The 27,595-nt window shown below is 35.7% G+C and overlaps 1 protein-coding gene and 1 long non-coding RNA gene across 2 annotated transcripts; one reads left to right on the top strand and one right to left on the bottom strand.

The window, feature by feature from the left end:
* The first annotated feature begins 5 nt into the window (after positions 1 to 5).
* Positions 6 to 21,371, top strand: LOC120523206. Its single transcript, XR_005632569.1, has 3 exons — positions 6 to 82; positions 20,836 to 20,879; positions 21,287 to 21,371. It is a non-coding gene; the product is annotated as an uncharacterized LOC120523206 (long non-coding RNA).
* Positions 5,995 to 27,102, bottom strand: LOC120523203 (proteasomal ATPase-associated factor 1-like). The gene is made up of 12 exons (XM_039744273.1): positions 27,008 to 27,102; positions 26,882 to 26,922; positions 25,415 to 25,518; positions 22,663 to 22,752; positions 21,873 to 21,971; positions 21,260 to 21,410; positions 20,190 to 20,384; positions 11,364 to 11,455; positions 10,583 to 10,698; positions 7,909 to 7,991; positions 7,387 to 7,469; positions 5,995 to 6,214 (listed from the first exon to the last, which is right to left on the bottom strand). The coding sequence occupies exons 1-12, from the start codon at positions 27,088 to 27,090 to the stop codon at positions 6,137 to 6,139; spliced, it is 1,215 nt and encodes a 404-aa protein (XP_039600207.1). The 5' UTR covers positions 27,091 to 27,102; the 3' UTR covers positions 5,995 to 6,136.
* Positions 27,103 to 27,595: the final 493 nt, after the last annotated feature.

Raw genomic sequence — 27,595 nt, 5'->3', positions numbered from 1 at the left:
ATGCTCGCGAGTCTTGGTAAATCGGAGCTACAGTGCTGGTTATCGGACTATTGGAGAACTACATATAACGAACAACTTCTAGGTAAAGTTAATTATACATATTTTCATTTTTTTAAGTGTCAAAGTGGGGCCTTTAGCAGTCATAGGGGCAAAGCATTTAATATCAAACTACAGGGATGTGAATTTAGTCCTCACGTTTGACTCAGTTTATAACACTGCAGAGTGTTACCGTCGTTTTGATAAATCAAGGCAGAGTCACACCTGCACTGGAAATGGACCGCGGCAGGGAAAACCTTCAAGTCCGGGAATGCTCCTTTGCTTATAATACTCGCTGTTCAGGAGGAAAGAAACAAGAAAAACTGACGAATTCGGGGTTCATTTTATTGCTAACCAAGTTCACTCTCGGCATTTAAAGTTCTGGGTAAGAGTTACGCTATCCGTACTAAGAAGCTGTTCTGTGATATACTCGTTAAAAAAATCACAATAGAATCTGGCTGCTGACCTCCAGCGTTATCTGCAGTGGGATATTATTGCGGAGTGGGTGGGAAATGCCATGTACCCCCAAGGCGCCTTTTTTCCCCAGTAATTCCCAACATTTTACGTTTACCAATTCATGCAGCGGGTGTGTGATCAGGATTTGACCGGCGATTTGAAAGAGTGAAGATAAGCAAAGACACAAATGTGAAATTTGATGACAGATTAAATTTTAAGGTGAGGGAACTGCCGTACTAATTTGAAATGTCTAAATAAATTTGGTGGTTTTCGGAGTGTTAAGAAGGGCGAGTGAATAGCTTCTTCCCACTTTTTTTTTTAACAACTATTCATGTGAGAAATACTGTATGCTTAAAATGAAACAAAAAAACATACATTTATTATTATATGGCCCTACTGTTATAATGGTAACAGTCCTCTTAAAGTGTTTCTAGTTTTATATATTACAGTAATATTTTAATAAATTGTATATCATACAATATAGAAAATAATAAAGTGACCTGATATAATACAATTCAATGTTTCCTTACTGCCATTAACATTATCATACACAGTGGCATATAAAACAAAGCATTAATTTCTCCTGATGTGCCCACTCAATTAAAATCCATGCAGTAGTAGCTTTACTTAGCATTAAATGTTCACTCAATTAAATGAATAAGCAACCTTCATATATTTCACACATTATTTTGAGTGGCCTATTCATTTATGAAATGTGTATTTAGAATGTTATACTCTTACGCAAAAATTACATAGTTGATGTACAAAAATCTTTTTTTAAAAGAGTATTCAATTAAATACACCTACCTTTTATTAAACTTTTTTTCTTGAAGTCTTTTCCTTAATATCATATGGGGAGAGCTCAGTATTTTTTACTACGGGCCCTTGATATACTAGCTACACCACTGGAGGCAGTCTGAACCTTCCAGAATTTCCACTGTTGTTTATTTTTATTCTTTTACTACATCCAAGAATTTTTATATACTAAATTACTGTGTATTTTATTTTGTACTTACTCAAACAAATTATAACATACTAAAATTAACCTCTCTAAATATTAAAAATACCAGAAACCAAGTACAGTATTCATAAAGCATTCAATTAAATCTTTTATACTTTCACATAATAAACAGTATAAAATGAAAGTAACATACTGATGGCGAGAAAAGTGAGGCAATACTATTTTGACTCTGATTTTAACCTTCATTGCTGGAATAACAATAAAAAAGAACAATAATAGAAAAACAAAAATTTCCAACAGAATCAATAGAAATATGATAACAACTGTGAACATTAACAATAGCTGTCTTGCTGTGCTTAAGTATCTTGTGTGACTGACACTTGTTGCCACCACTGCTCAGGCTCTCTGGCACACAAAGCTAAATCTGTAGTTGTGGGATGTTGTCCCATTCCTGTTGAAGGATCTGAGGCCATGGCAGCAATTGCAAATCCCAACATTTGCAATTACAATAGTTGTGTGCTTTTGGGCCAGCTTTATTTTGCTGTAGGGTCAGATATCTAAGAGGTATGAGCAGGAGCCCTCTGACAGTTCACCAGCATTCAGCCTGTCCCTGAAGGTATGGTCACTGATGTCACTGGCAATTTTAGCAGCAGCAAAGGCTGTAGATCTGAAGTGATCTCTTAAATGGATCAGATCTTAGACAGTCATCTGCCCTGCTTTGCTACAGGCAGGACGCAGAGGAGCATGGTAATCCATTGTGTCTGGAAACAGCCGCGCATGAAGTGTCTCTCTTGCTTCTGGTGACATTCAATGCATTATAGAATGCACAGAATGCTAACTAAGTTCTCTGCCTTTGTCTTGCTGTGACTTAATGTTTGAAAAAGGCATTTTTTAAAGATGACCAAATCAGACATTGTTCTAGCTGGACCTCATTTGTAAAAGTACACCAAATGATATTTCCTGTATTTGGCAAGTTACAGTTCCACACAGTGCAAACTGTATTGGTGGTCAAAGGGCTAAAACAAACTGACAACTTTGTGTGACAGTGCACAAGCTGTTGCTGTAGTTGTCACATTCGAGGAAATGTTTTAATCTGTATACAGTACTTAAGACCTTTTATTACAATTTATTAGTCTAACTAGTGAAATGTGTAGAAAGTGCTTATAATGAATGCCTGGACTCCATGCCGTTAATAAGCTAAAGTCACAGCCTATTGTCAAAGTCAATATGTGGACTGCAGTTTCCAGTTGACACACATTTTCTGTTAGGATTCACATATGGGCTTTGAGTGTTCCATTAATTGGCATTCATTGTTTTGATGTTGAGACATTCCATTTTTTTGTTCTGCTGAAAGGTTGAATTTTTTCACTATTTGAGATTTCGACAGGCTGCAACAGGTTTTTCTTCATATCTAGCATAATTCAGCTCTTTCAATCTTCACAATCATCAAAGACAGTGTTGCTGTAAAGCCTGCTCAGAACATAATGCAGCCGCTGCCATGCTTCAGTACAGGTAATGATGGCATTGCAGTGCGTTAGGTTTGGTTTACACCACCATAAACCCAACTTCTACATGCCTTCTATGCATTTCTTTATTAAAGCTCAGAGGCATCTTAAGCTAATTTGTGTCATTTATTACTTCTTTCATTCCACACCAATCTTAATTAAAAAAAAAACTGAAATTACTGTCAACACAATTCCCAGTTTATTTAATTAAAATAAATATTTGTCAGGTTTTGTAATTATTTCATATCAAGGACTACCAGGTACAAGTTCCCTAGAAATAAAAGCAGTCATCCTTGTAATCTCTCTCTCTATAATAAATAAATCTCTCTCTCTCATATATATATACAGTGCATCCAGAAAGTATTCACAGCGCATCACTTTTCCCACATTTTGTTATATTATAGCCTTATTCCAAAATTAATCAAATTCATTTTTTTCCTCAGAATTCTACACACAACACCCCATAATGACAATGTAAAAGAAGTTTACTTAAGGTTTTTGCAAATTTATTAAAAATTAAAAAATTGAGAAGCCACATGTACATAAGTATTCACAGCCTTTGCCATGAAGCTCAAAATTGAGCTCACGTTCATCCTGTTTCCCCTGATCATCCTTGAGATGTTTCTGCACCTTAATTGGAGTCCACCTGTGATAAGTTCAGTTGATTGGACATGATTTGGAAAGGCACACACCTGTCTATATAAGGTAACACAGTTGACAGTTCATGTCAGAGCACAAACCAAGCATGAAGTCAAAGGAATTGTCTGTAGACCTCCGAGACAGGATTGTCTCGAGGCACAAATCTGGGGAAGGTTACAGAAAAATGAATTCTGCTGCTTTGAAGGTCCCAATGAGCACAGTGGCCTCCATCATCCGTAAGTGGAAGAAGTTCTAAACCATCAGGTCTCTTCCTAGAGCTGGCCGGCCATCTAAACTGAGCGATCGGGGGAGAAGGGCCTTAGTCAGGGAGGTGACCAAGAACCCAATGGTCACTCTGTCAGAGCTCCAGAGGTCCTCTGTGGAGAGAGGAGAACCTTCCAGAAGGACAACCGTCTCTGCAGCAATCCACCAATCAGGGCTGTATGGTAGAGTGGCCAGATGGAAGCCACTCTCCTTAGTAAAAGGCACATGGCAGCCCACCTGGAGTTTGCCAAAAGGCACCTGACGGATTCTCAGACCATGAGAGACAAAATTCTCTGGTCTGATGAGACAAAGATTGAACTCTTTGGTGTGAATGCCAGGCGTCACGTTTGGAGGAAACCAGGCACCGCTCATCACCAGGCCAGTACCATCCCTACAGTGAAGCGTGGGGATGTTTCTCAGCAGCAGGAACTGGGAGACTAGTCAGGATAAAGGGAAAGATGACTGCAGCAATGTACAGAGACATCCTGGATGAAAACCTGCTCCAGAGCGCTCTTGACCTCAGACTTGAGGCTGTAATTGCTGCCAAAGGTGCATTGACAAAGTATTGAGCAAAGGCTGTGAATACTTATGTACATGTTTTTATTTTTAATAAATTTGCAAAAACCTCAAGTAAACTTTTTTCATGTTGTCATTATGGGGTGTTGTGTGTAGAATTCTGAGGAAAAAAATGAATTTAATTCATTTTGGAATAAGGCTGTAACATAACAAAATGTGGAAAAATGTGATGCGCTCTGAATATATATTATATATATATATATGCTATATATATATATATATATATATATATATATATATATATATATATATATATATATATACACACACACACACTGTATATCTCTCTCTCTGTGTGTGTGTATATGTATATATATAAAAAATCCACAATCTGTATGTCTGTCTGCTTTTCACAAGAGAACTAGTTTCTTGTATAATTTGCTTGAATATTCTGGTTGATTTTGCAACTTCATCGCACTAAGTAGTATAGTTTGGCTGCGGCACTGATTTATTTGCGCAAATCCAAGAGACAGGCTCCCGGCTGGCAGGACCTCAGGACTAGGGAGCTGGACGGGGCCATCCTCACTCATGTGCCAACCCCCATTCGAGTCACTGTACCTCGTGCCATGTGTTGGAGCATACCTTGTCTCCACATAGCTAGCAATACCTGGTTGTTCAGCAGACATTATCATCTAGAGATTGCTAAAGAGTAACATTTGACGCTACATGTGTTTTAGAGGGTATTTGCTCATTGGCAGAGATACCACATCCACGTGCTTCTCTCACCACGTGGGGGACGCTATCCCATCAGAGCTGAACACGATCAGATACAGTGGCAACGTTTAATGTTGGAGCATATCTACCTTCCACTTGGCCAGAGATGCCTTACAAACATTTTACATTTTTGGCAAAGATCACAGATACATTCTCGCCCCGATGGCAAACCCAAAAATATTGTATATCCAGAGGCCCTTAGATACAAAAGCTATCAATGTAAATTCTTCTCAGTACAAATTACTTTTTCTAAATTAATTTTTAAAGTTTGTCCTGTTTCACTAGTATGTGGATGGAGCCACGGGGTCAGCTAGTAGTTACTAAATACAGCCTTTCTGTTAGGGGAACAAGGGAGGGTTTTGTTCGGTATCCTTTTGCAGAGATTTCCATATCCAAGACAAGTCTCCGCTATGCAATCCTGGCAGTGTGTCACAGTCAGGAAAAAGGAACCATGCCAGTTTAGCCATATAACAAGCTGAAAGTGCAAGACTTCAGTCTGAAAGCGCACCAGTCAGAAACAAAGTAGTTAAGGTTTTGGATTTTAATTGAAATTAATACTCATCACTGGAATTTTTATAAAAATACTGAAAACATCATGTGACAATTAACCTGTTTCTTTATTAAACTAAGCAATGCTGTTTCAAAGATCCAAATTTTCAATGCTTAGCAAATGGAAGAACAAGTGAGAATTGTAAAACATTCATTATACATAAAATTGTTGATAATACGGTCAGACCATGCGGATATGCTGATTTGACTCTAGCCTAGCAGCATATCTACTTCTAAAAGAGTTCCAAATAATCTCTAACCATAAAGGAATGCAGATAAACAAAGTAAAACATCTTTCATGTTTGAAAATATAACATTTATTTATAGATGAGTAATGTGCATTGTTTTTTTGCTAGCACTGTTGCTATCAAGTCTTTCTCCAGAAGTGTTTAAATACAACTTTATTCCAAAGTCAACTCCTTATATGTGATTGTATTCATAAATCAGACAACTGGTATTTTCTTATATATCCGTCTCTGCAGCAGGTAAAAACACACTTTTCCCATGTAGCTACCTAGAATAGTAATAAAGAAAATTAATCACTTATTTTATACACTTTACCAACAAGATTACATTAATTTACAAAGAGCCCTAAAACATTGACTCTGAAACAAATAACCTGTTACCGGTAATTAAAACCTAAACATGCATAATAAGCCACTTAAATCAACTATATGATGAGGTAGATTTAATTTGTCTGAACTCCCTTTATAAATAATTTTTCATCCCCTAAAAGAAAAGGTGGCCTCAACAGACAAAAAGAACCAGAGTGAAGTTTACGTGATAATGTTTTTTTCATATGTGTTACTTATTAGCAGAAATTACTGGGAGTCACTCATTTACACATACTGGGGCAAATGAGGAATTTCCTGGGATAATATTGGTCAAATAGGAATTCTGCTTTTTTGCTAAAGAAAACACATTGTTAAATTTGTGAGTAGCAGTACTTGAGTGATACATTCATTCTAATTATTTTACACAATACCCTTGAAATATGTCTTCAAGACAAATAAACATCAACATAAATATCTGATGATGGTGTGATGTCTTATGTTCTTTCCATAGGAAAGTTCCTTGCTTTGCACAAAATATGAATATATTCATTAAATTCCTGGAAATTGTTGTAGATCTCAGTCTAGTAAACTTCCAGGTCAACTTGTCTGAGAATAATGACCCTGCTTTGTTTGCACATACACTCAACCTAGGAATATACTGCTAAATTCCTGGGATAGCCTACTTGCACAAAAGGGTTAAAGCCTACTTGCACAAAAGATTTTACAGTAATATTGCCTCAGATAAGCTATGCCATAGAAAAAGATATATAATTACAGAAGCACAACCTATATTTGTGAAAATAATCAATAAAAGAACTGTGGTTAGAGTATTGAAAGTCCAAGTCCACTTAATGGCTCACAAATCTCTATAACAAGCATCATTGTAATTTTTAATTTAGATGATACATGCAGGTTTTCTTCAGATTTACATGGTGGACTGGTAAAATGAAAAATGGTGCTTGAAGGAGGCATATTTATTTAGGGTCTTTTTTTTTTTTTGTCTTTTTTTCTTAGGGCTCAAACCAGGGAAAACAAACATCTAACAAAAATAAAACCCTAGTCTAAATACAGTATAAAACTAAGCTACTGTTTCCTTTCCACTAGGTTTCATATTTATTATTGAGGAAATTACCTTGTAAACTGGGTCAATGTCAGGCCCTGTTAGCTCAACTACATGGTCAAAATCTTGTTGAATTAAATAACAACTCCCATCACCTGTGAAATAAATATATATGAACAAGAAGCATTGATTAGATGTATCCGTTGCTTTGGCTTCATTTGGAATGCATGTTCACTAAATATTTAAATGGTAAACTGAATCAAATATATATATTTTTTTGTGAAATGGCAAGTCTTTTTTGTCTTTTCTGTGCAATGCTGACATAAACAGTCATGTTGTATTTGTTCCATGTATTTTATTGAAAAAAATGACCACAAGTTTCAATCAGTTTACACATATACATAGCAGCTACCATTAGAAAATGCTCAAAATCTAATTAGTTCTGCAAATTAATAAACAAGACATATATAACCAATTTCAGATATCTTGTCTGTGTCCTCAATAACTCTTAAATCGGACATCTCATTAAAACATGTGTGATGGCCATCAAATCATTTCTATATACTGTAGTAGTCAACTAAAAACACCTTTTACCTTGACTTACGAAGAAACCTTCCTGGTATGGCATTAAGGACAAAACTGGAGCTCCTGATCTATGTATAGTGGTTACGGGTGCTCTGTTAACCAAAAAAATAAATATATAAATTTCAATATTTTTGATATTATTAACTAGGGGCTCTGCACCCTGTTCACTATCCAACTACCAGATTCCCCATAGCTCTGGATAGATTTAGATTACACAATGGGCTCTGGCATACATTTAACATTTTCCTGCAAATGCTGATAAAAAGCATTACTTTACATCAAAGTTCTGTTACCAAAACTGTGCCTAAATCACTACAGACATATTTTAGTACCTTCATGTAAAATCTAATGATTTAATAAACTAGATATACCAGCAGAATTCTAGGTAGACAGGGCAATACCTTTTAAGATATCATTAGAAAAAATGTTTTTCTGGTATACTTCAGCAGAGTTTCAAAATTTGAGAGATTAACAGAGGGTTAAAAAACAGCACCACACGATTGTTCCTGTTTAAATTGGTGGTTATCAACCTTTGGTACGTGAGCAGCTGCCAAGTGGTATGCATTGGAACACACAAAATAAACTGGGACATAAAGAGGACCTTAAAAAGAATTACTGGTTACACGGCAGCCAAACCCAAGTCTCCAAGCTTGGCTGCTGTTAAATTCGACAACTCCATCTCACAATGCTCCTTCTCTGTATCTAATTGTTAGAACAAATTTAGACATTGGTAGACTAATCCAGCAGAATACACAATAAAGAACAAATAAAAATGTTAATTATTAACAATAAAATCTACCATTTAATTTTATTGTTCCTTGATATTATTTAAGTGCAGAAACCTATTGTTTATGACAGAGTCCCCACTATCAGGTAATCTTTGTACTGCATTAAAAAAAAATACAGGAAGATGCTGAATGTAGAAGCAAAACTTTGCTTTAAGCTACCAAAACTAGAAACTGACATAGTGATCCCCCACTGTACCATGAAGCCAGCATACTTAAATACTTTTTTTGACTTGAAGTCATATGTAACTTGAGTTATTTTTCCTTCCTCTTTTGATTTGAATTCATATGTAGCTGTACAAATTTGGTAAATCAATGGAACGGAAATTAACATTTCAAATTTTTATTCCATAACAAATCACACTACTTTTCACACATTAAAAAATAACACATTATAAAAGGAATTTGGTATACATAAGAAAGTTAAAAGACATACATCCACAAACACAAACCTGTAATCCTTTGGTAAAATCCATACATGCAATAATGTCGGAAGGTGTTTTAAGTAGATATCACTTTTAGTTGTGCCTAATTAGAGTTTAGTGCTTAACCACTGAAGATGGAAAAATGGTCATACATTATAATCCTTCAAAATTCTGGCAATACTATGCCAAGAAAAAGTTTGGTTTACATAGTTTTCAGAATGTGGCCCTTTTGTGATACACAGATTAGCCTTACTTTGGAGCCTCCTGTCAACTACTAGAATTGTTTTTTCGGCAACTGATAATAAATCCACAACTGCCTAATCGTCTACACCACAAACATTACTAAATTTCCAAATTATATATATTATTATCATGATATATACAACAGTGTGAAAGATAAGCTACAAATGCATTGTAAATATGTACGCCAATGGAATGCTGGAAATCTGACAGAATTTACCAGGTACAGAGAGACTAACAGCTGTGTTTGATCAATATTCTGCTTCTCCTTACTTGTTTGTAGCAGTAAGGTTTCAGGTATTTGTTAATGAAAACTATTCTTTAATGAAAGATCGGATTTTTTTTTTTAAAAAAGAAAAAAAACAAACAGTTGTAAACATGGTTGAAGTAGTTTTTGTCTCTCTGACTTTAAAACAGCGACTTATTTTCCAGCAATTTTGCAATGTTTAACTGTATACGTTTTAGGTCTTTATGAGAACATCTCTTACTAGGCCAAGCTTGTTAATGCTGGTCTATACTGTGGTTGTAGACAAGCTGCACACCAACTGTCTCACAAATGAAACAGCAGCAGATCATATTCATTTTTTGTATTCTTTAACCCACTTAAGTCTATAAATAGACTAACAGAGGAAACAAAAAAAGCATGAGAACACCATGACATTTAATACAATAGTCTTTATACCATTGAGAAACTCACCTGATATGCTTTCACCTGTGATGGTTGCTTTGTCAGCTAAAGGTATAAAGATTAGTTGCCTTGGATGATGATTTACATCAAAAAAACAAAGCATAAGCCATTTACTCTATGTATGTTTGTTCATAACACAACTTTCTTACAACCCAAAGAAAAACTGTTATTGGAGAACACAAAAAATGACCTACTTTTAATGCTGCATGGTTTGTGACATAAAAGCTGTCTTGATTAAATGGGACATTTTACTATAAGGAGTCAAGTTATGAATGTGAAATGTTTGGTCGATATTACATTTGCCATTTTATCTATTTTTAAATTTATAATGAATCAGTTTTAAAATGGGTCCACTAAAAAAAAAAGATTTTTACTCTGATGAGTGGTTTGTGTGTAAACACTGCAAGATTGTCCTTTGCATTTACATTATTACATATATAAATATATGTAAATGAGTCTGAACTTAGAGTGTTAGGTGTAAAGTGAACTGAATAATAATAAAGCATAAAAATGACTTATAAAAAAATTAAGATTTGAAAGTGTACCTTGGGTTTCTTGTATCTAATTTGTAAATATTTCCATTTTGAGTTCCTGCCACAATGTACACACTTGAGAGAAATGTGCAGCAGTTAAAAGCATCAGATCCTTCAAAAAGAAATACCTTGGAACAGGGAAAAGAAACAAAAAAAACACAATCATCAGGTTTGCACATACCCGTTTTGATATGAAGTGGATTAAGGTCACAAAGGCATTTAGAGGTACAGTTGGCTTACAGAATATTCTCATAAAAGAACATTTGAAATTCAATATGCACAAGAAACAAAATGTGCAGGTGGATGTTGTTAAGTCACAGCTTACTCAAGTCCCACCAACCATCAGTACTGCTGTATCAACCCTTGTGTTGGCTTACTACGCACAATTGTCTTTATGCTTTTATACAAGTCCTGAGCATCCAGGGATTTCGCCTATCCATGGGTGGTCGTGGAACCAAATACTCATGGATAAGGCAGGCCGAATTATAGGTCGGTGGGTGTAAACTTCTATAAGCACAACTAAGACAATTTGTCACCTTTCTATAAATTCTCTAATTATATAGTGTATAATAATTATATTATGAATAACTTGGCATATTATGCTATAAAATAAATTATTACTATCACTTCATGAAAATGTTTTCTATAAATATTTCTTTCTGGAGGGAATACTTATAAAAACAATGTTAATGATAATACAACTTGACAGACCTTTCAAGTCTTTTTTTTTTTTTTTAAATAAAATACTGCATACAGCTTAATTAAGGTATAATATACTAAGAGGATTACATACACACTGTCGACTTTGAAGTCCTCTTCCTTCTAATTTTTTATCCTCCCGAGCTAGTAGCAATAACTTGTCCTCTGTCCCCACTTCACGTTCACCTGTGGACATAATAATATTCTTGGTTCTAATAGTCTGCTAGGCTTGATAAACAAACATAACATGATGACACATTATCTAGCTTCTCAAGCACATTTAATTTTTTAAAATACTTGGGGAAATCTGCATTATTTTGAGATAAATAAAACGTAAATAAAATTCTACATGTTAGGCATTTATTTGGGATACTATCTGACCATTTCATTGGCTTTTGCTAGTTTATAAGCACACATAAAAAAAGACTTTTTCTTTCCCAGAAGACTCTCATATTACTACACTTTGTAAGTTACTTCTGGAAAATTGCCTGGATATTGTTATCTTGTTCACCAGACTTAATATATGAAGGTAACCCTAGTTTCAGTTTGTTAATGTTTAGCCTTCACTAAATTGGATGGCATACAGTCCAAACACAATATCAAAGGATCTGCAGATTTTTCAAATGTACACTGCAATAATCCTTATTCCACAGTGCATAAAGAAAAATCAGATTGCTTAATATAAATGATATCAATCTAAATGGTAAATGAATTTTACATTATCATGTATAATTTAAATTTTAATATTACCTTAACATGAATGTAGAAACAGATGCTAGATATGCATCCATACGGTATGTGGTTCAAACTTTCAAAATGACTGTACATTTCTGTAAAATATATTAAACATATTTCTGTTTATTTTAAAACCTGCTCCGCTGGGCTTAGTGTAAATAACATGGAATGCATAATGAGATACTAATATACTGTTAACTGAGGTCTGAAATATTTGTACTTGACTATTTCTATTTATAGTTTTTAGACTCTTACAGCTGAAATGAAGGCAAAGCCTACCTTCTAATTTTTCTGTAAAAAAAAAAATGCATATGAAGTTGTAGAACATTTAGCTGTCAAATTATATTGAAGGATGAGTAAGATATGGGCAAATCATATTTTAATTTACTGATAAACCTTCATGCAGCCACTTGCAGAAATTTAAAACACCTGTGGAAAAGAAGTACATGAACCTACTACCTAGCACACAATAACATGTATGATCATGTGAAGCATTAGATTATTCTATAAAGTTGGGAACTACATTAACTTGCAAAAAAAGATATACAGCATTCATGTGTTCAGCTGCAATATCTGGTCTACACTAACATTGTGTCCCGATTTAAAAAAAAAAAAAAAAAGAAAAAAAATCTGATATAAAACTAAATTACTACTTCTACAACGTAGAAAACACCACCAGTAAAAAGACATGTTTTCACTAAGTTTATTCCCACTGGTGACAAATATTTCTATATTTGACAATACAATAGATAGAAACAGTTTAATTCCAACTGTTTGGGAAAATAAACTATCACAGCTATTGATCATCTCCTATCTATTGTAACTAATTATACTTTAGTCTGTTAGGCATAGGGAGGCACGGTGGCGCAGTGGCAGCGCTGCTGCCATGCAGTAAGGAAACCTGGGTTCGCGTGGAGTTTGCATGTTCTCCCCATGTCTGCGTGGGTTTCCTCCCACAGTCCAAAGACATGCAGGTTAGGTGCACTGGCGACCCTAAATTGTACCTAGTGTGTGCTTGGTGTGTGCCCTGCGGTGGGCTGGCGCCCTGATCTCGATGGGTGATGCAAGAAACATTGTAAATGCAGGGAACAGTATTACTTGGCCACTAACTTGGTCACAATCCTGTCTGACTGCCTTGTCTGTTTATAGGAGAGTGACAGATCCCACAACAATAAACATCCAGACTGTTCCTGTTTCAAGCTGAATAACGCTGGTTTTGCTAAAGCACTGAGACTCAGCCTCGTGTTTGCTGCCCCACTGGCATTTGTAAGGAGGCACTAGCAATACCATATCTTAGCCGTATCGCTGGCATGTGATTCTTATTAATCTTTCTCTCGAGAAAATACCTCCAGATAGACAAGCCTTACCCTCTGTTGCTGAGGTATTTCATTTGAATGTTGTTGAGAAGCAGCATTAGTTTCTTTTTCAGGATGTGTGTCTTCAACTCCGTCATAAGCACAATGTACTCATTGTGCGGCAGCATCAGCTGCACACAGGTCTTTCATAATGAGGTGCATGCAAGTGGTGACAAAAAATTTGAAAGTGCATGCATGCGCCATCTAGTGGCTGTGACGGAGACTGAAAAGAGTGGACAACCCCATCCATCCATACACACACACACACGCACGCGTCTTTTGTTTATTTATGTCCAATATAGTGTTCGAAATATAAATCTTGTGAATTTCATGCCTATTTACAAACAGCAAAGTCGTGTTTCCAAAAGACTGGGTTCATTAACATGATTGGAAAACCTTTTTGCAAACCTGATATGTTTAATCAAAAGCTACTGCTAAGTTATGCACAGCTGTACATCTCCGCTGACTAAAAGGATCCAGAGTGACTATTATCGGGCTTCTTGTCCTCAATAAACATTCAAGCTTCAGCTGCCTACCACACAAGTCTTAAAATATTGAAAGAACAATTTCCCTGTACTAATATATATATATATATACACAAATACACACACACATACACAGGTGCTGGTCATAAAATTAGAATATCATGACAAAGTTGATTTATTTCAGTAATTCCATTCAAAAATTGAAACTTGTATATTAGATTCATTCATTACACACAGACTGATGTATTTCAAATATTTATTTCTTTTAATTTTGATGATTATAACTGACAACTAATGAAAGTCCCTATATACATATATACACATACATATATACATACATATATATACACATATACATACATATATATATATATAATACATATACATACATATATATATATATATACATATACATATATATACATATACATATATATCTATACTAATAAAAGGCAAAGCCCTCACTCACTCACTCATCACTAATTCTCCAACTTCCCGTGTGGGTGGAAGGCTGAAATTTGGCAGGTTCATTCCTTACAGCTTCCTTACAAAAGTTGGGCAGGTTTTATATCGAAATTCTACGCGTAATGGTCATAACTGGAAGCAGTTTTCTCCATTTACTGTAATGGAGATGAGCTTCAACGCCGTGGGGAGTTTTGTGTGACATCATCACACCTCCCACGTAATCACGCAGTACATAGAAAACCAGGAAGACCTGAAAAAGCGCTGAAGAAAACATGCATTATATAATTGAGAAGGCAGCGAAACAATAAGAAGCGAGCGAGTGACATATACAACCATATTCATGAGTTCTGCTACTTCGGAAACAAAGCACGATGTAAACCTACACTTTAAATTAAGTTCATAGACAGGCTGCCGCTGGCGTTTGTAATTTAGTGCCTGCCCATATAAGGCCGTCCGTCAGCGGCAATCCAATAGCAAACTGCCACTAAATATTCACGGGTTAAGGACTGTGCTTATGGAGAGGAAGATGAAATGGTCAGGGTGGCGTTTGACACAAACTCAGCGAAACTGCGAGAGAAAGTTTTAAGTGCCAGGACTAAGGTAACATTAAATAAAGCTATGGACATAGCAGGAGATGGCACCAGCACAGCTGGGAACCTTCGATGCATGTACACCGAGCGGCTCACGTGAACTGATGCAGTGCACAGATAAAAGGCAACAGTTCCAAAGAGCGCTGAACAAAAACCGAATTACACAATTGAAAAGGCAGCAAAAAATATGAAGCGTCTCATACATACAAGCATATTCATAAATCCAACTACTGCGGAAACAAAGCACACGTTGGAAAAGTCAATGTCCCGCTAAAGAAGACAGTGTAAAAACCCGTGCATGCAGTGTGTCAGGTCTCAGATAAAGAAGAAGACGAGCTGTTTATTGATGCAGTAAGAAACGAATCGATGAATGAAACCTGTCATCTTTACAACGATTGACAAACACGGAATGTAACTTGAACACAACACATCCTACAAATACGAACCTGATTGAAAGAAATAATGATAATCAAATCCTTGATGACAGCAACACTCAGTAACACTCACAAAACAAATACTGTATATTGACAGTCATGTTACGTTATTTTTAAAATGTTCCCTTTTCTTTTCTAGCTTTTTAACACACTACTTCTCCTGCGATACGCTGGCACCACCTTAGTTTGAGAAGAAGTCTGAAAAAATATGAGGTTAACACAGAAAAACATCACCAATTCAAGCTTTATGAATAATCGATTCGCCATCAATAATTGTTTTGGTAAAGCCATCCTCCTTCCATTTTATAATTTTTCCGCCAATAGCCATGATTAAATGAACGGTAAATAAAGTAAGAGCAAAGCGAGGGTGACTTATTTAGGCAGGCATATATATGACAGCAACACTCATGACAATGTCAATCATGTTACGTTATTATTAAAATGTTTCCTTTTCTTTTTCATTACTTCTTTAACACACTACTTCTCCGCTGCGAGGCGCGGGTATTTTGCTATATATATAATATATGAATGACCTCCAAAGAGCGCTGAGACTTTTGATATCATGAACGTGTCTGCAAAAACTGTGGTCTCCTGCCCAGCAAAAGTCGAGCAGCCAGCGCGCATAGCTGTGCCGGCCTTTGAGACGCTGACTGCGCTTCTGCCTTAAGTCAAAGTGAGCACTTTTAATTTTTTTCATCCTCCCCCTGCGCTATAGCCCAGACAAGTGCAAACACGGGACCCCTTTTCTACACCACGGAAAAATAATATTAAGGCGATTCACACTTTCTTTTGCACGTATACGATTATGAGATCCTCACCTCGGATTATGAAGACACGCACACGAGTGGAGGACTGACAGTGTCATCACAGCTGATTAATGGCAGGGACGTCTCACCAGTCTACACAAGACCCAACGCAACTGTCCCCAAAAGGCGATCATAACGTCAGCGAACACATCTCTCTATACTATATAAAAGAAAAAGGCAACTTTCCTTTCTTTACACCTTTTATCCCAAACCAAAGCCTTTCTCTCTTAACAGTGCAGAGGACACAAAACTAAATTTCTTTAAATGCCGGTAAGGCACATTACCAGAGGCACAAATTTGAACGTTCACATAGAAAATGTAATTTCTATACCACAGCCGTCGTGTAGCGCCTTTCAAAAGGGATCTACTACCGAGAGATGATCCATATACATTTTAGCTGCTGTTAGTTACTTACCTGTTGTGTTACAGTCTTTAAAATGTAGTTTACCTGAAACCACTCCAGTAGTGCTCAATGTACCTGTACTTCTTAAAACGTTAATGTTTTACTGTTTAATAACTTATAGACTATATTTTATTATTTTTCCCTTGCACTCAGTGACCAAAGCTATACACACACATATAGACACATACAAACATACACACAAGTATATGTATGTGTATATATGTATGTATGTATATATATATATATATATATATAAATAAACACACACACACCTATCTACATTATATATATATATATATATATATATATATATATATATATATATATATATATATATATATATATATATATATATATACACACACACACACACATACATACATATATATAATTTGTGTGTGTGTATGTATGTATGTGTGTGTGTGTATATATGATGTAGAAGGGTATGTATATATATATATATGTGTATATGTAGATATGTATATAGATATGTAGATATGAAGATATGTATGTGTATATATATGTATGTATGTGTGTGTTTGTGTGTGTGTGTGTGTGTGTATATATATATGACAGCAGCAATCCAAGCTGTGAGAAAACACTAAAAAGGAGGCGTGTCAGACGTTGTGGTACATTTTCTGATGCAGCTAGACGAAAAAAACTTTGTGACGCTGCCGCCAAATACACAAAACAATTACTTTGACAATCATGTTACATTATTTTTAAAATGTTTCCTTTTCTTTTCATAACTTCTTTAACACATGACATCGCAAGCTGGTATTTTGCTATATATATATATATATATCACAGCGACACTCATAACAGTGACAAAACAATTACATTGACAATCATGTTACGTTATTTTCAAAATGTTTCCTTTTCTTTCTCTTTTCTTCTTTAACACACTACTTCTCGCTGCCAAGCGGGTATATATATATATATATATATATATATATATAGATAGATATGAGAACAACATATATATATATATATAGATAGATAGATATGAGAACAACACTCATATCAATGACAAAACAATTACATTAACAATCAAGTTACGTTATTTTTCAAATTTTTCCTTTTCTTTTTCGTACCTTCTTTAACACACTACTTCTCCGTCTTGCGAAGCGCTTGGTATTCTGCTAGTACATATATATATATATACACATACATACATACACACACACAAACCGGATTCCAAAAAAAAGTTGGGACACTAAACAAATTGTGAATAAAAACTGAATGCAATGATGTGGAGATGGCAAATGTCAATATTTTATTTGTAATAGAACGTAGATGACAGATCAAACATTTAATCCGAGTAAATGTTTCATTTTAAAGGAAAAATATGTTGATTCAAAATTTCACGGTGTCAACAAATCCCAAAAAAGTTGGGACAAGTAGCAATAAGAGGCTGGAAGAAGTAAATTTGAGCATAACGAAGAGCTGGAAGACCAATTAACACTAATTAGGTCAATTGGCAACATGATTGGGTATAAAAAGAGCTTCTCAGAGTGGCAGTGTCTCTCAGAAGCCAAGATGGGTAGACGATCACCAATTCCCACAATGCTGCGCAGAAAGATAGTGGAACAAATCTCCGGGCCCTTAAACAACACTGCACCACAACCAGGAATGCTACTGTAAAGGAAATCACGGAATGGGCTCAGGAATACTTCCAGAAACCAATGTCAGTGAACACAATCCGCCGTACCATCCGCCGTTGCCAGCTGAAACTCTACAGTGCAAAGAAGAAGCCTTTTCTAAGCAAGATCCACAAGCTCAGGCATTTTCACTGGGCCAGGGATCATTTAAAATGGAGTGTGGCAAAATGGAAGACTGTTCTGTGGTCAGGCGAGTCACGATTCGAAGTTCTTTTTGGAAATCTGGGACGCCAGGTCATCCGGACCAAAGAGGACAAGGACAACCCAGCTTGTTATCAACGCTCAGTTCAGAAGCCTGCATCTCTGATGGTATGGGGTTGCATGAGTGCGTGTGGCATGGGCAGCTTGCATGTCTGGAAAGTACCATCAATGCAGAAAAATATATTCAGGTTCTAGAACAACATATGCTCCCATCCAGACGTCATCTCTTTCAGGGAAGACCCTGCATTTTTCAACAAGATAATGCCAGACCACATTCTGCATCAATCACAACATCATGGCTGCGAAGGAGAAGGATCCGGGTACTGAAATGGCCAGTCTGCAGTCCAGATCTTTCACCTATAGAGAACATTTGGCGCATCATAAAGAGGAAGGTGCGACAAAGAAGGCCCAAGACGATTGAACAGTTAGAGGCCTGTATTAGACAAGAATGGGAGAGCATTCCTATTTCTAAACTTGAGAAACTGGTCTGTTGAGTGTTGTAAGAAGGGGAGATGCATACATACATACTATATATGTATATTATATATATACACACACACACACATATATATATATATATATATATATATATATATATATATATATATATAGAGAGAGAGAGAGAGAGAGAGAGAGAGAGAGAGAGAGAGAGAGAGAGAGAGAGAGAGAGAGAGAGAGAGAGAGAGAGAGAGAGAGAGAGAGAGAGAGAGAGAGAGAGAGAGAGAGAGAGAGAGAGAGAGAGAGAGAGAATACTCTGATACCAATCAGATTCCCTATTCTAACCCAAATAAATCTGCAAAAAATGCTGCCAGCTGATAATTTATTAAGTAAAATGAAAGAAATGTACTTTAAGAGAATTTTTATTTTGCAGTTCTGTTACAGTTATGTCATAAATGTGTTCAAAAAACTCAAAATAACTATCTCTCTAGAGTAAAATGTACTGGAGCAATTTTACTCAAAATAAGCATCTAATAATTTATAATGCTATAACCATTATGTCATTTTCAAACCCATTTGGTTTGAAAGATCCTTTGATACTTCTCCCTAAAGTTACATATAGTAAAAACCAAGGGCGCACTACGCGCCAGGCATATTCACATCTCTGCCGCTCGCGTTGTGAAGTTGGGGGCTGAACACACACTAAAAAGATGTGGTCGGATCAGCTGGTGGCTTGCTGCTGCCGAGCTATGTTTACTGCTTGTCGCACTGCACATCAATCATTTAAAAGCCTGTAAAGCAGCTGTCCTTTTGTCTCACTGCCTTGTCTCGTGGGATGTTAAAGTGTCTCCAAGAAAATCACGTATTCTCTCAATTATTAAAAAAAAAATCTTGGAAGGAGACAAGTACAAAAGTGAAAATTAGAAAAATAAAAGAACAAAAAAATATAGTTGTCTCCAGAGACAGGCAGTAGAAATTTAAGTTGTTGATGGTAAAACGATTTTAAAGGAATGTTCCACCCAATGTTGTTATTTACCCCATGTAATTTGTAGTAGTGGGTGAGGAAAAAAAAATAAATTTCTTGTTTTTGTGGAGAATGGAGATAATTTTTCTGATAGAATGGGAGCCTATGGTGACCAGCACTGGATAAGAGAAAACTATTTTAAAAATGTAAGTGTAAAAATCTCCTGTTACTTATGTTGTCAAGACCACATTTTAAGTCATCCAGTAAGCAAAAAATGCATGCGTCTTACACATTGTGAGCATTCCACCCAACTTGAAGTGTGGATTATGCAACATAATAGTAAATATTCAATTAAATCATTTTTACTGATTCCATTGACTTACTTGTCATCTCCTCAGGTGAACCAAGGTTTATTGTATTGTCAGCAACCCCAACAGAGCAGCCATTAATGGGTGACCCACAATCAGCCACAACTGCAAGACATGTAGACTTTCCACAATCCCATAATCGAGCTGTCCCATCTCTTGAACAAGACAAAACATTGCGTCCTCTGTCCACAATAGCAGTATCTAAAATGCCTGCCAATCATACATATGCTGTTAGTGAACCGAGTTAACACTTTTTAAAATAGCATTTTTTTTTTTTTTAAATCATCCCTGTACCCATCTCCTATGTAACTAAATTGCTTTTAAAATACTAGTCAGTTGAGATTCTCTTTAGACATTAAATCACCCTTTATGTTTTTCACAATACCATCTACAATCTTAAAAAAACGAATCTGTTTGCATGGCAGAATTGGTTCCTGTAGTGTGCAATGGTGCTGTAATAGTGAAAGTGCATTTTTTTAATGGATTGAGGAATATCTGATCCCCACCTTCTAAAAAACAAGATTTGGCAGTACTATGCTTTCATACTAACACCTACTGGACAAGTTTCAGAGTTTTCATATGTTCATATGAAAAACAACGGACGTACTGACATGGATTGTTCACCTTAAATAAACTTTCAAAACCTGTTCTTTCATTACAGGTCAAGTGGAACCAAAGACCCTTCCTAGGAACACCGGGTGACAGGTAGATAACAACCTGAATGGAAAGTCTGCCTGTTGCAGAAAATGCTTACACATACGTCGTACAGTATGCATATATACAGAAAGAGAAACAGAGAGAAAGAAGTTTCAGCTTTAAGCTAGTCTGCCCAGAGATGTTTGGATTATAACTGGAAACCCATGCTCACTACACACTAAGATGTAAAATGGAAAGCTGTGTCACCATGCTGCCCACTAACTCTGATTAGTATCAAATAAATAAGCAGTAATATTTTAAATTATTACTGAAGTTTAGCTCCATAAAAGAAACACACAATCTTCAAGTGTTCATTGATAGCCTCGATGTTCAGATCACCTCATAATTAATAAATTTGAAAAATGCAATATCATTCCTTTAAAACTTGCCTCCTTTGTGTCCTTTAAATGTTACAGGGCAACTTCCATCTTCTGCTGACCAAACCTTGACTTGAGCATCCATCCCACCACTTAGAATTACCACTCCTGAAGGAAAGAACCTGCAGCAATTGACATCATATATGTGGCCGGATAGATCCCTCTTTGAAAACAACAAGAGATAAAATATTGCTGGAGCTAAAGTGGTTATGAAGTGGTTCTCTTTGGAGACTTGTATAGGACAAACCACCATGATAAATAATCAAAGTGGAAAGTGTCTTTTGCTTTTGAATCCAACTGCAGAAAACAGTAACTTGTGTTAAAATGCTTACATTTCTTTCAATCTACATATGTATTTTTTTTACCATACCAGCTGTAATAACAAAACTTTATATCACAGGCAACTTCAAACTTCTAAATAGTTAATTCAACAATTTAGATGCAGTGACTGCAGGTCAAAATAGTTCTTTTTAAGATTGTATTTAGTTAGAACATAATTCAATGGCTGTTTAATGACAACTCTAAAGGGCTTAATGCAGAGTTTATAATTTAATACAAATGCATACAAAAGTACTAATATGCTTTAAATTATTTCCTAAAATTAATCTAAAGAAGCAAGGATTACCCTTTTTTCTCCATTGGTGCAGTTCCACACCTTCAGAGTACCATCTGTGCTTGTTGACACACCAAGACCTCCACCACATGATACATCAATGCAAGTTACCTAAAGGTAAAGAATTGTGTGTGACCTATAAACATTACACATATGATCAACATTTCATTATCAATGTAAAATTTACTTTCAAAATACAATTCATATAAAAAATATTGAATTACTAAATTAAAGCAAATAGCACTACTAAATATTTTTGAACAAATGCACTTCAGTCTTTAGATGGAATATAATATTTCTTTTGTCATTTACAACAAACCTTAACAAATGTGTATGTCATTTTAATAAGGATCCAGAACACTTAACTTGCTTTCTGACATCCATATGGAAGTTAAAATAAAAAATGGATACTTCTCTTCAGCATCAGAGCAAATAGGGAGCACAGTACTATTTAATTGAAGTCTTTCAAAAACTACACTTTTTTTAACACAGCAATTTTTTTTATTCCATTAATATGCTAGTGCTGCTGCCTTGCAATTAGGAGACCAAGGTTAGTGTTCCAGATGCCCATTGCATGCAGGCTGCCTGTTCTCCCACTTTCCACATGGGTTTCCTCCTACAGTCCAAAATCATGCAGGTCAGATGAGTTGGCACTGTTAAATTGGCCCATGTGTATGTTCACCCGGTGATGAACTAGTGCCTTGTCCAGATTTTGTTTCTGCTTTACACCTAGTGATTGCCCTGGAAAGCAGGTTAAGAAAATGCATGGAAACCAACCAGATTTTGAATGGAATATACTTACACTCTTATCATGGATTTGTCCAAAGGATGTGTGTGGAGCAAGGAATTTTGCTGATGTATTTAGTTCTGGACAGGATATATGAAGACTTTTCTAAGAAAATAAGTGATATACAAAATGTTATAGAGTTGAAATAATTCAATTTGACCTGTATATGCATCTAACACTTCATTTACTGTGGTTAAGTGAACTTAAAACAAAAAAAAGAAAATCATTATGCAAAAAATGAAGACTGAGATGAGAATAAAGAATAAACTTTATCTGTAATCACTACGTATACTAAATTATGTTTACCATGCTAATACCTTTAAGGATACCAGTAAAGACTAAGAAAGGGCATATGAGAAATTAACCTAAGTTTAATGAAAAAATGTCACCAAAACCATCAGAAAAATCAAGAAACACCCAAAAGGCATGAAATAAGTGTACAATACTGAATTGGTATTTTGCATAGCTTAGCAAGATGTCCTTTATCTTGCAAATCACTTAAAGTATAAGGCATGAAGGAAACAAGAATACAGTAAAAGGTATGAATACATACCACTTACAATATTTCTTATGAAGAATACCAGATTAACTAAAGAAGTGATTTCAATGTATAAAAGACAGTACAGTAAATAGAAGGCTTTCTAAAAGATTTGAAGTTGACTTGCTTTTTATTTCCTGACTGGGCTATTTTTTTGTTTTGTTCGTTTTAAGAACTGTAAATTTACATCTGCTCAAATAATAAAGTACAGTATTTAACCATTAACCAATTACTTCTTTAAAGGCGATGTTGCCAGGCAGTGGGCTTCAAATTTTACAAGTTAGAGAGAAAACTGCTATTGTCATTTATTAAATAAAAAAGTGCTCTTTGTATTTTGTCTACAGGAATAAACTTTAGTATTCTAGGTCTGATATTTAGGTGCTATGTACTGCCTGTTGATAAGATTATGAGAAGATGCCTCTTCTGATGAAAGCTAGGAAACTATTCAGTCAAATGTCTTTAAATACTATAGAGGTTTTTATATATATATGTGACAGACAACGAACATTAGAAGTTCAACAGTGTATAATAAACATATTTTCATTGCTAAGATTTGAACAGGTACACATTTGTTTTATGCCACTTCAGGAAATGATAGACTATAACTGCCACTGGATAAGTGATAAGCATAGTAATAAAACAGTTTTCCTTTGATAATGCATCACATTTTTAAATTATCATTGCCAAACTAATATTATAGATTTCACAAGAAATTAATAGCTTCAGTAATGTAAAAATTAATTTAACTAATTAGCAGGGAATGGTAATGCCAAAATTGCCTTTCAGTAAATTTTAAGCTACGTCCACACTACCACATTTTCATTAAAAACAGTTTTTTAAACAAAAACAATCTCCATCCACGCTGGAGCTTTCATATCATTAACAAAAGAAATGCAGAAATGCCCCAAAACACCTATGACATAGACCTTCGCCCTACAGTGGGCAAATTCCTTGAAAGGGATTGTGTGGTGAAAATTTCATATCCCCATGAAAATCAGATTCTCTTGTGCTTTATGTCCTTTCAAAACTATCACCACATGCAGGACCCCGATAGCATGTTTACAGCACAGAAAAAGAAAGAAATTATATATAAAAAACTGAAGCAAACTGCTCCTGTGTCATATTAATGTGTTGATTACACTTAAGAGTAACTGCTTTCAGAACTGGCAACGGTCATCTTGTTATTAAATAAAAACAGAGCAAATGTTAATGCAACACTTAAAACGTATTTAGCTCTGTGTTTATCCATGGGATGATTGACTATAAATATTCCACAGAAATCAGAGCACATTCTGTACCAAATAACATTTGTAAAACTAACTCAGTAGAAGAAATAAATGCATGCATGCATCTGTATTGTTGCTTCCTTGCATTGTGCTTTTGTATCTCTCTCTGCCCTGTAATATTTTGAGTGTGGCTGCATTTTACACCCATCCACTTCAATATGTGACGTATTATTAATTTTGCTGTGGAATTCGCTCCTCCTTGCTGAACAGTTTAAGTACAAGTAATAAATTTTGATTAGAGGCTGTCAAATGAGTTATTTACAATCTTATTTTCACAGGTCTCATTTTTTACTACAACAGTAATGTAATTGCAAAAGTGTAGCAATCAGGAAGTAATTTGATTTTTATGCATGTACTGTATGCAGCTTTCAAACTTTTCAAAACACAATGTATAAGTAGGGCAACAAGCATCATGGAAAGCAACCCTTTTTAATGCCTGATATGCTAGAAAAAAAATTTTTCTTGAAGGATGAACAATCAGGGAATTAACTACTGTAATAAGCAGGAGCCAATCAGGAAATGGGTCCACGAAATAAGCATTACAGTATCGTTTTCAAAAAATTGCATTTATGCTCATCCACACCAAACCTCCTACGCTACATTTTCAGAAGTATACAGCTCTAGAGAGTCTTTTTAAAAGTCTTCATTTTCAGCAGTCGAAAACAATGGGGTAGTGAGGATGAAAGGCAAAAAAGTAGACATATGTATGCATTTATAAATGAAAATGCACTACTGTAGATGGGGCCTTGTACCGTGTAAAGTAATCAACATGCTATTTGAAAGGCAACATTTTGCATTAATAATTTCTCTGCCTTTGTATTGCTTAATATTTAAAATAATAAAATCAGCATCTACTGTAGTTACAGAAGAGATCAACTTGAAAATGGGACAAATGGATTTTGTTCAACAGACCTTAAATTACACACACATACATACACTGCACCTTGGAGACTTCAAGAATTCTAAATTCTTCTGATGCTACAAGGTCTGGGACACCTTCATCACTAATGCCGTGACACTTCAAAGTTCCATACAGTGTTGGTTTTCCTAAAAATAATAAAATCAGTTGTGTTTAATATAAATCATGCATTAATTTCCTCAACCAGTACAGTACATCATTTTTAGGGAAACACATAGCTACAGCACAAGGTAAAAGGTATGAGCTAGCGCTGAACAGGTCTTTAGCTTACTGGCGAGTATACATAGAGACACCCATACTCACCAGGCCACACAGCCAACTTAGAACTGCAAGTTAATTATATATGTAAAGAAATAACTTTTAATAAAAGGGATGAATAAAAGTAACGTTCAAGATGAAATAGTAAGACATGAAAAATGAACTTTTTTTAATATGAATCAAATGAGCTTCAATTTAAAAACAAACAGTATAATTATGTATTCACACAGGTGCTACTGCTATCATAAGTTATTACCAGCGAGGATTTATGATGCATGATGCATTTTGCAGATGGCAAATCACTACCCTCTTAATCAGTTGCTCTAAACATGAACATCCCTCATCAAATCCACACGTGATCTCAGGTTTCCTCTGGTTGCCCCAGTCACTAAACTGGTCCCCTGAGAGTCTGCATGCCCTGCAATAGATTGGCACTCTGACCAAGTATTATTTCTGCCTTCCTGATAGACTCCAGCAGCTATGCAAACCTGCCCTGAATGAAAGGCTGAAGAAAATGGATAGATAGACAGATACATATATACAGATTGCACTTTATTTGTCCCAAGGTGTAAATTTTGCTTTTTAAAGAAGCTTAAAAACAGATGAATAATTAGTATCACAAACAACAACAAAACCCCTCAAATACACACCAGAATAATTATTATAAAGAAAAAAAAAAAGTTTTGACTTGGTCAAAGATAAAAAGACCAGTTCGGGCTACAGTAATACATAATTGCATATTGCCGTTAGTATTTAGGTGCTCCAGCAGCGCTTACTGACATGGGGGGGGCGGTTGTGTTAATTTGCAGTTTAAACCTTTGGACACAAATTGTTGTTGGTCAAAGCTGCATAACTTTGCACAAACTCGACTTGTGATAATGGGGCAGCGTGTTGGCTCATTAATTAGGGCTGCTGCCGTGGTTTCTTCCCACAACTCAAGCACGTTCGCATTAAGCAATTTGGTGCCGCTAAATTGGACTGCGCGGCTCTGATCCAATTTCCACGAACCCTTAGTCCGGTCAGGATATTAACCTTATCCTCGCGATTTGACCAGAGCGAGTAGATTAGAAAGTAGATAGATAGATAAACCGCCAGTGCATATTGCAGCTCGTATGTTTATTTTATACATGAATTGAAAGTATCTTACAAACCTACGCGATTAAAGTGGCAACGTAAACTATAAAACCACTGTTTAAAGGCGAATATCTTTAAGCGTATCTGTCAATCTCTTACCGGGTATTTTGCACAAGACCCAGGCTTCTCTTTCATTTTTCCTAAATAAACAAACAAAGATTACTATCATGACATACTCCACATTTTAAACACTTTCAAACACGTTTTATAGGGACAGTTAACAACCTCAAAACCTCGGGCCAGTCGCTCTGAAGCAGCAGCCTTGCAGCCATCTTTGGTATTGTGACGTCACAAATCCCCGCCTCCATATCACGTAATCTCTTTGGGCGACGTCAGTCAGATGCTAGCAACAACATGATTCGCTAAAGTCGGATTTTATCGACATTTATCGCGCCCATAGACCCTCCCATTATGTCTCCCAGCTTCATGATACCTTTCTCCCGGCGGGAAGGAATTACTGAGACGTTATTAAATTGGGAAGTCGCCCTAAACAACTTGCTACAGACCGGAGCAGTTTCAAGACGGCAGCAGTCTATTATCTACTGGCTGTGAAACGGTATGGTCTGTTAAAAGCGAAAAGCGGTGTGAATCAATGCTATTTAAATAGTGTTACATGTGACACCGTGGCTTTTATCCTGCTTCTCCAGCTTCAGGTTTTAAGTTATTCCCAGAAATGCTGCAAAAGCCAAAGATTTGGGGCTGGTTATCGATAATGTACTAGAGTCTAGGGTCTTGGTAAGCGATAATTTGACCGTTAGTTTCCCGATAGCATGTGAAATGAGGCATGGATGTCCATTGGGAGGCTCGTTAGAA

Source organism: Polypterus senegalus, chromosome 2 (genome assembly GCF_016835505.1).
Source record: "Polypterus senegalus isolate Bchr_013 chromosome 2, ASM1683550v1, whole genome shotgun sequence".
NCBI classification, from domain to species: Eukaryota; Metazoa; Chordata; class Cladistia; order Polypteriformes; family Polypteridae; genus Polypterus; species Polypterus senegalus.
This window is presented reverse-complemented; position numbering and strand designations above follow the sequence as displayed.

Excerpts from the sequence above, each read along its gene's own strand:
- LOC120523203 (XM_039744273.1), bottom strand. The coding sequence starts at position 27,090 with ATGGAGGCGGGGATTTGTGACGTCACAATACCAAAGATGGCTGCAAGG. Across the intron at positions 21,411-21,872 it reads GCACCAATGGAGAAAAAAGG|AGGGATCTATCCGGCCACAT; the intron begins GTAATCCTTGCT and ends TTGTTTTCAAAG. Across the intron at positions 7,992-10,582 it reads TTAGATACAAGAAACCCAAG|AGCACCCGTAACCACTATAC; the intron begins GTACACTTTCAA and ends TTTGGTTAACAG.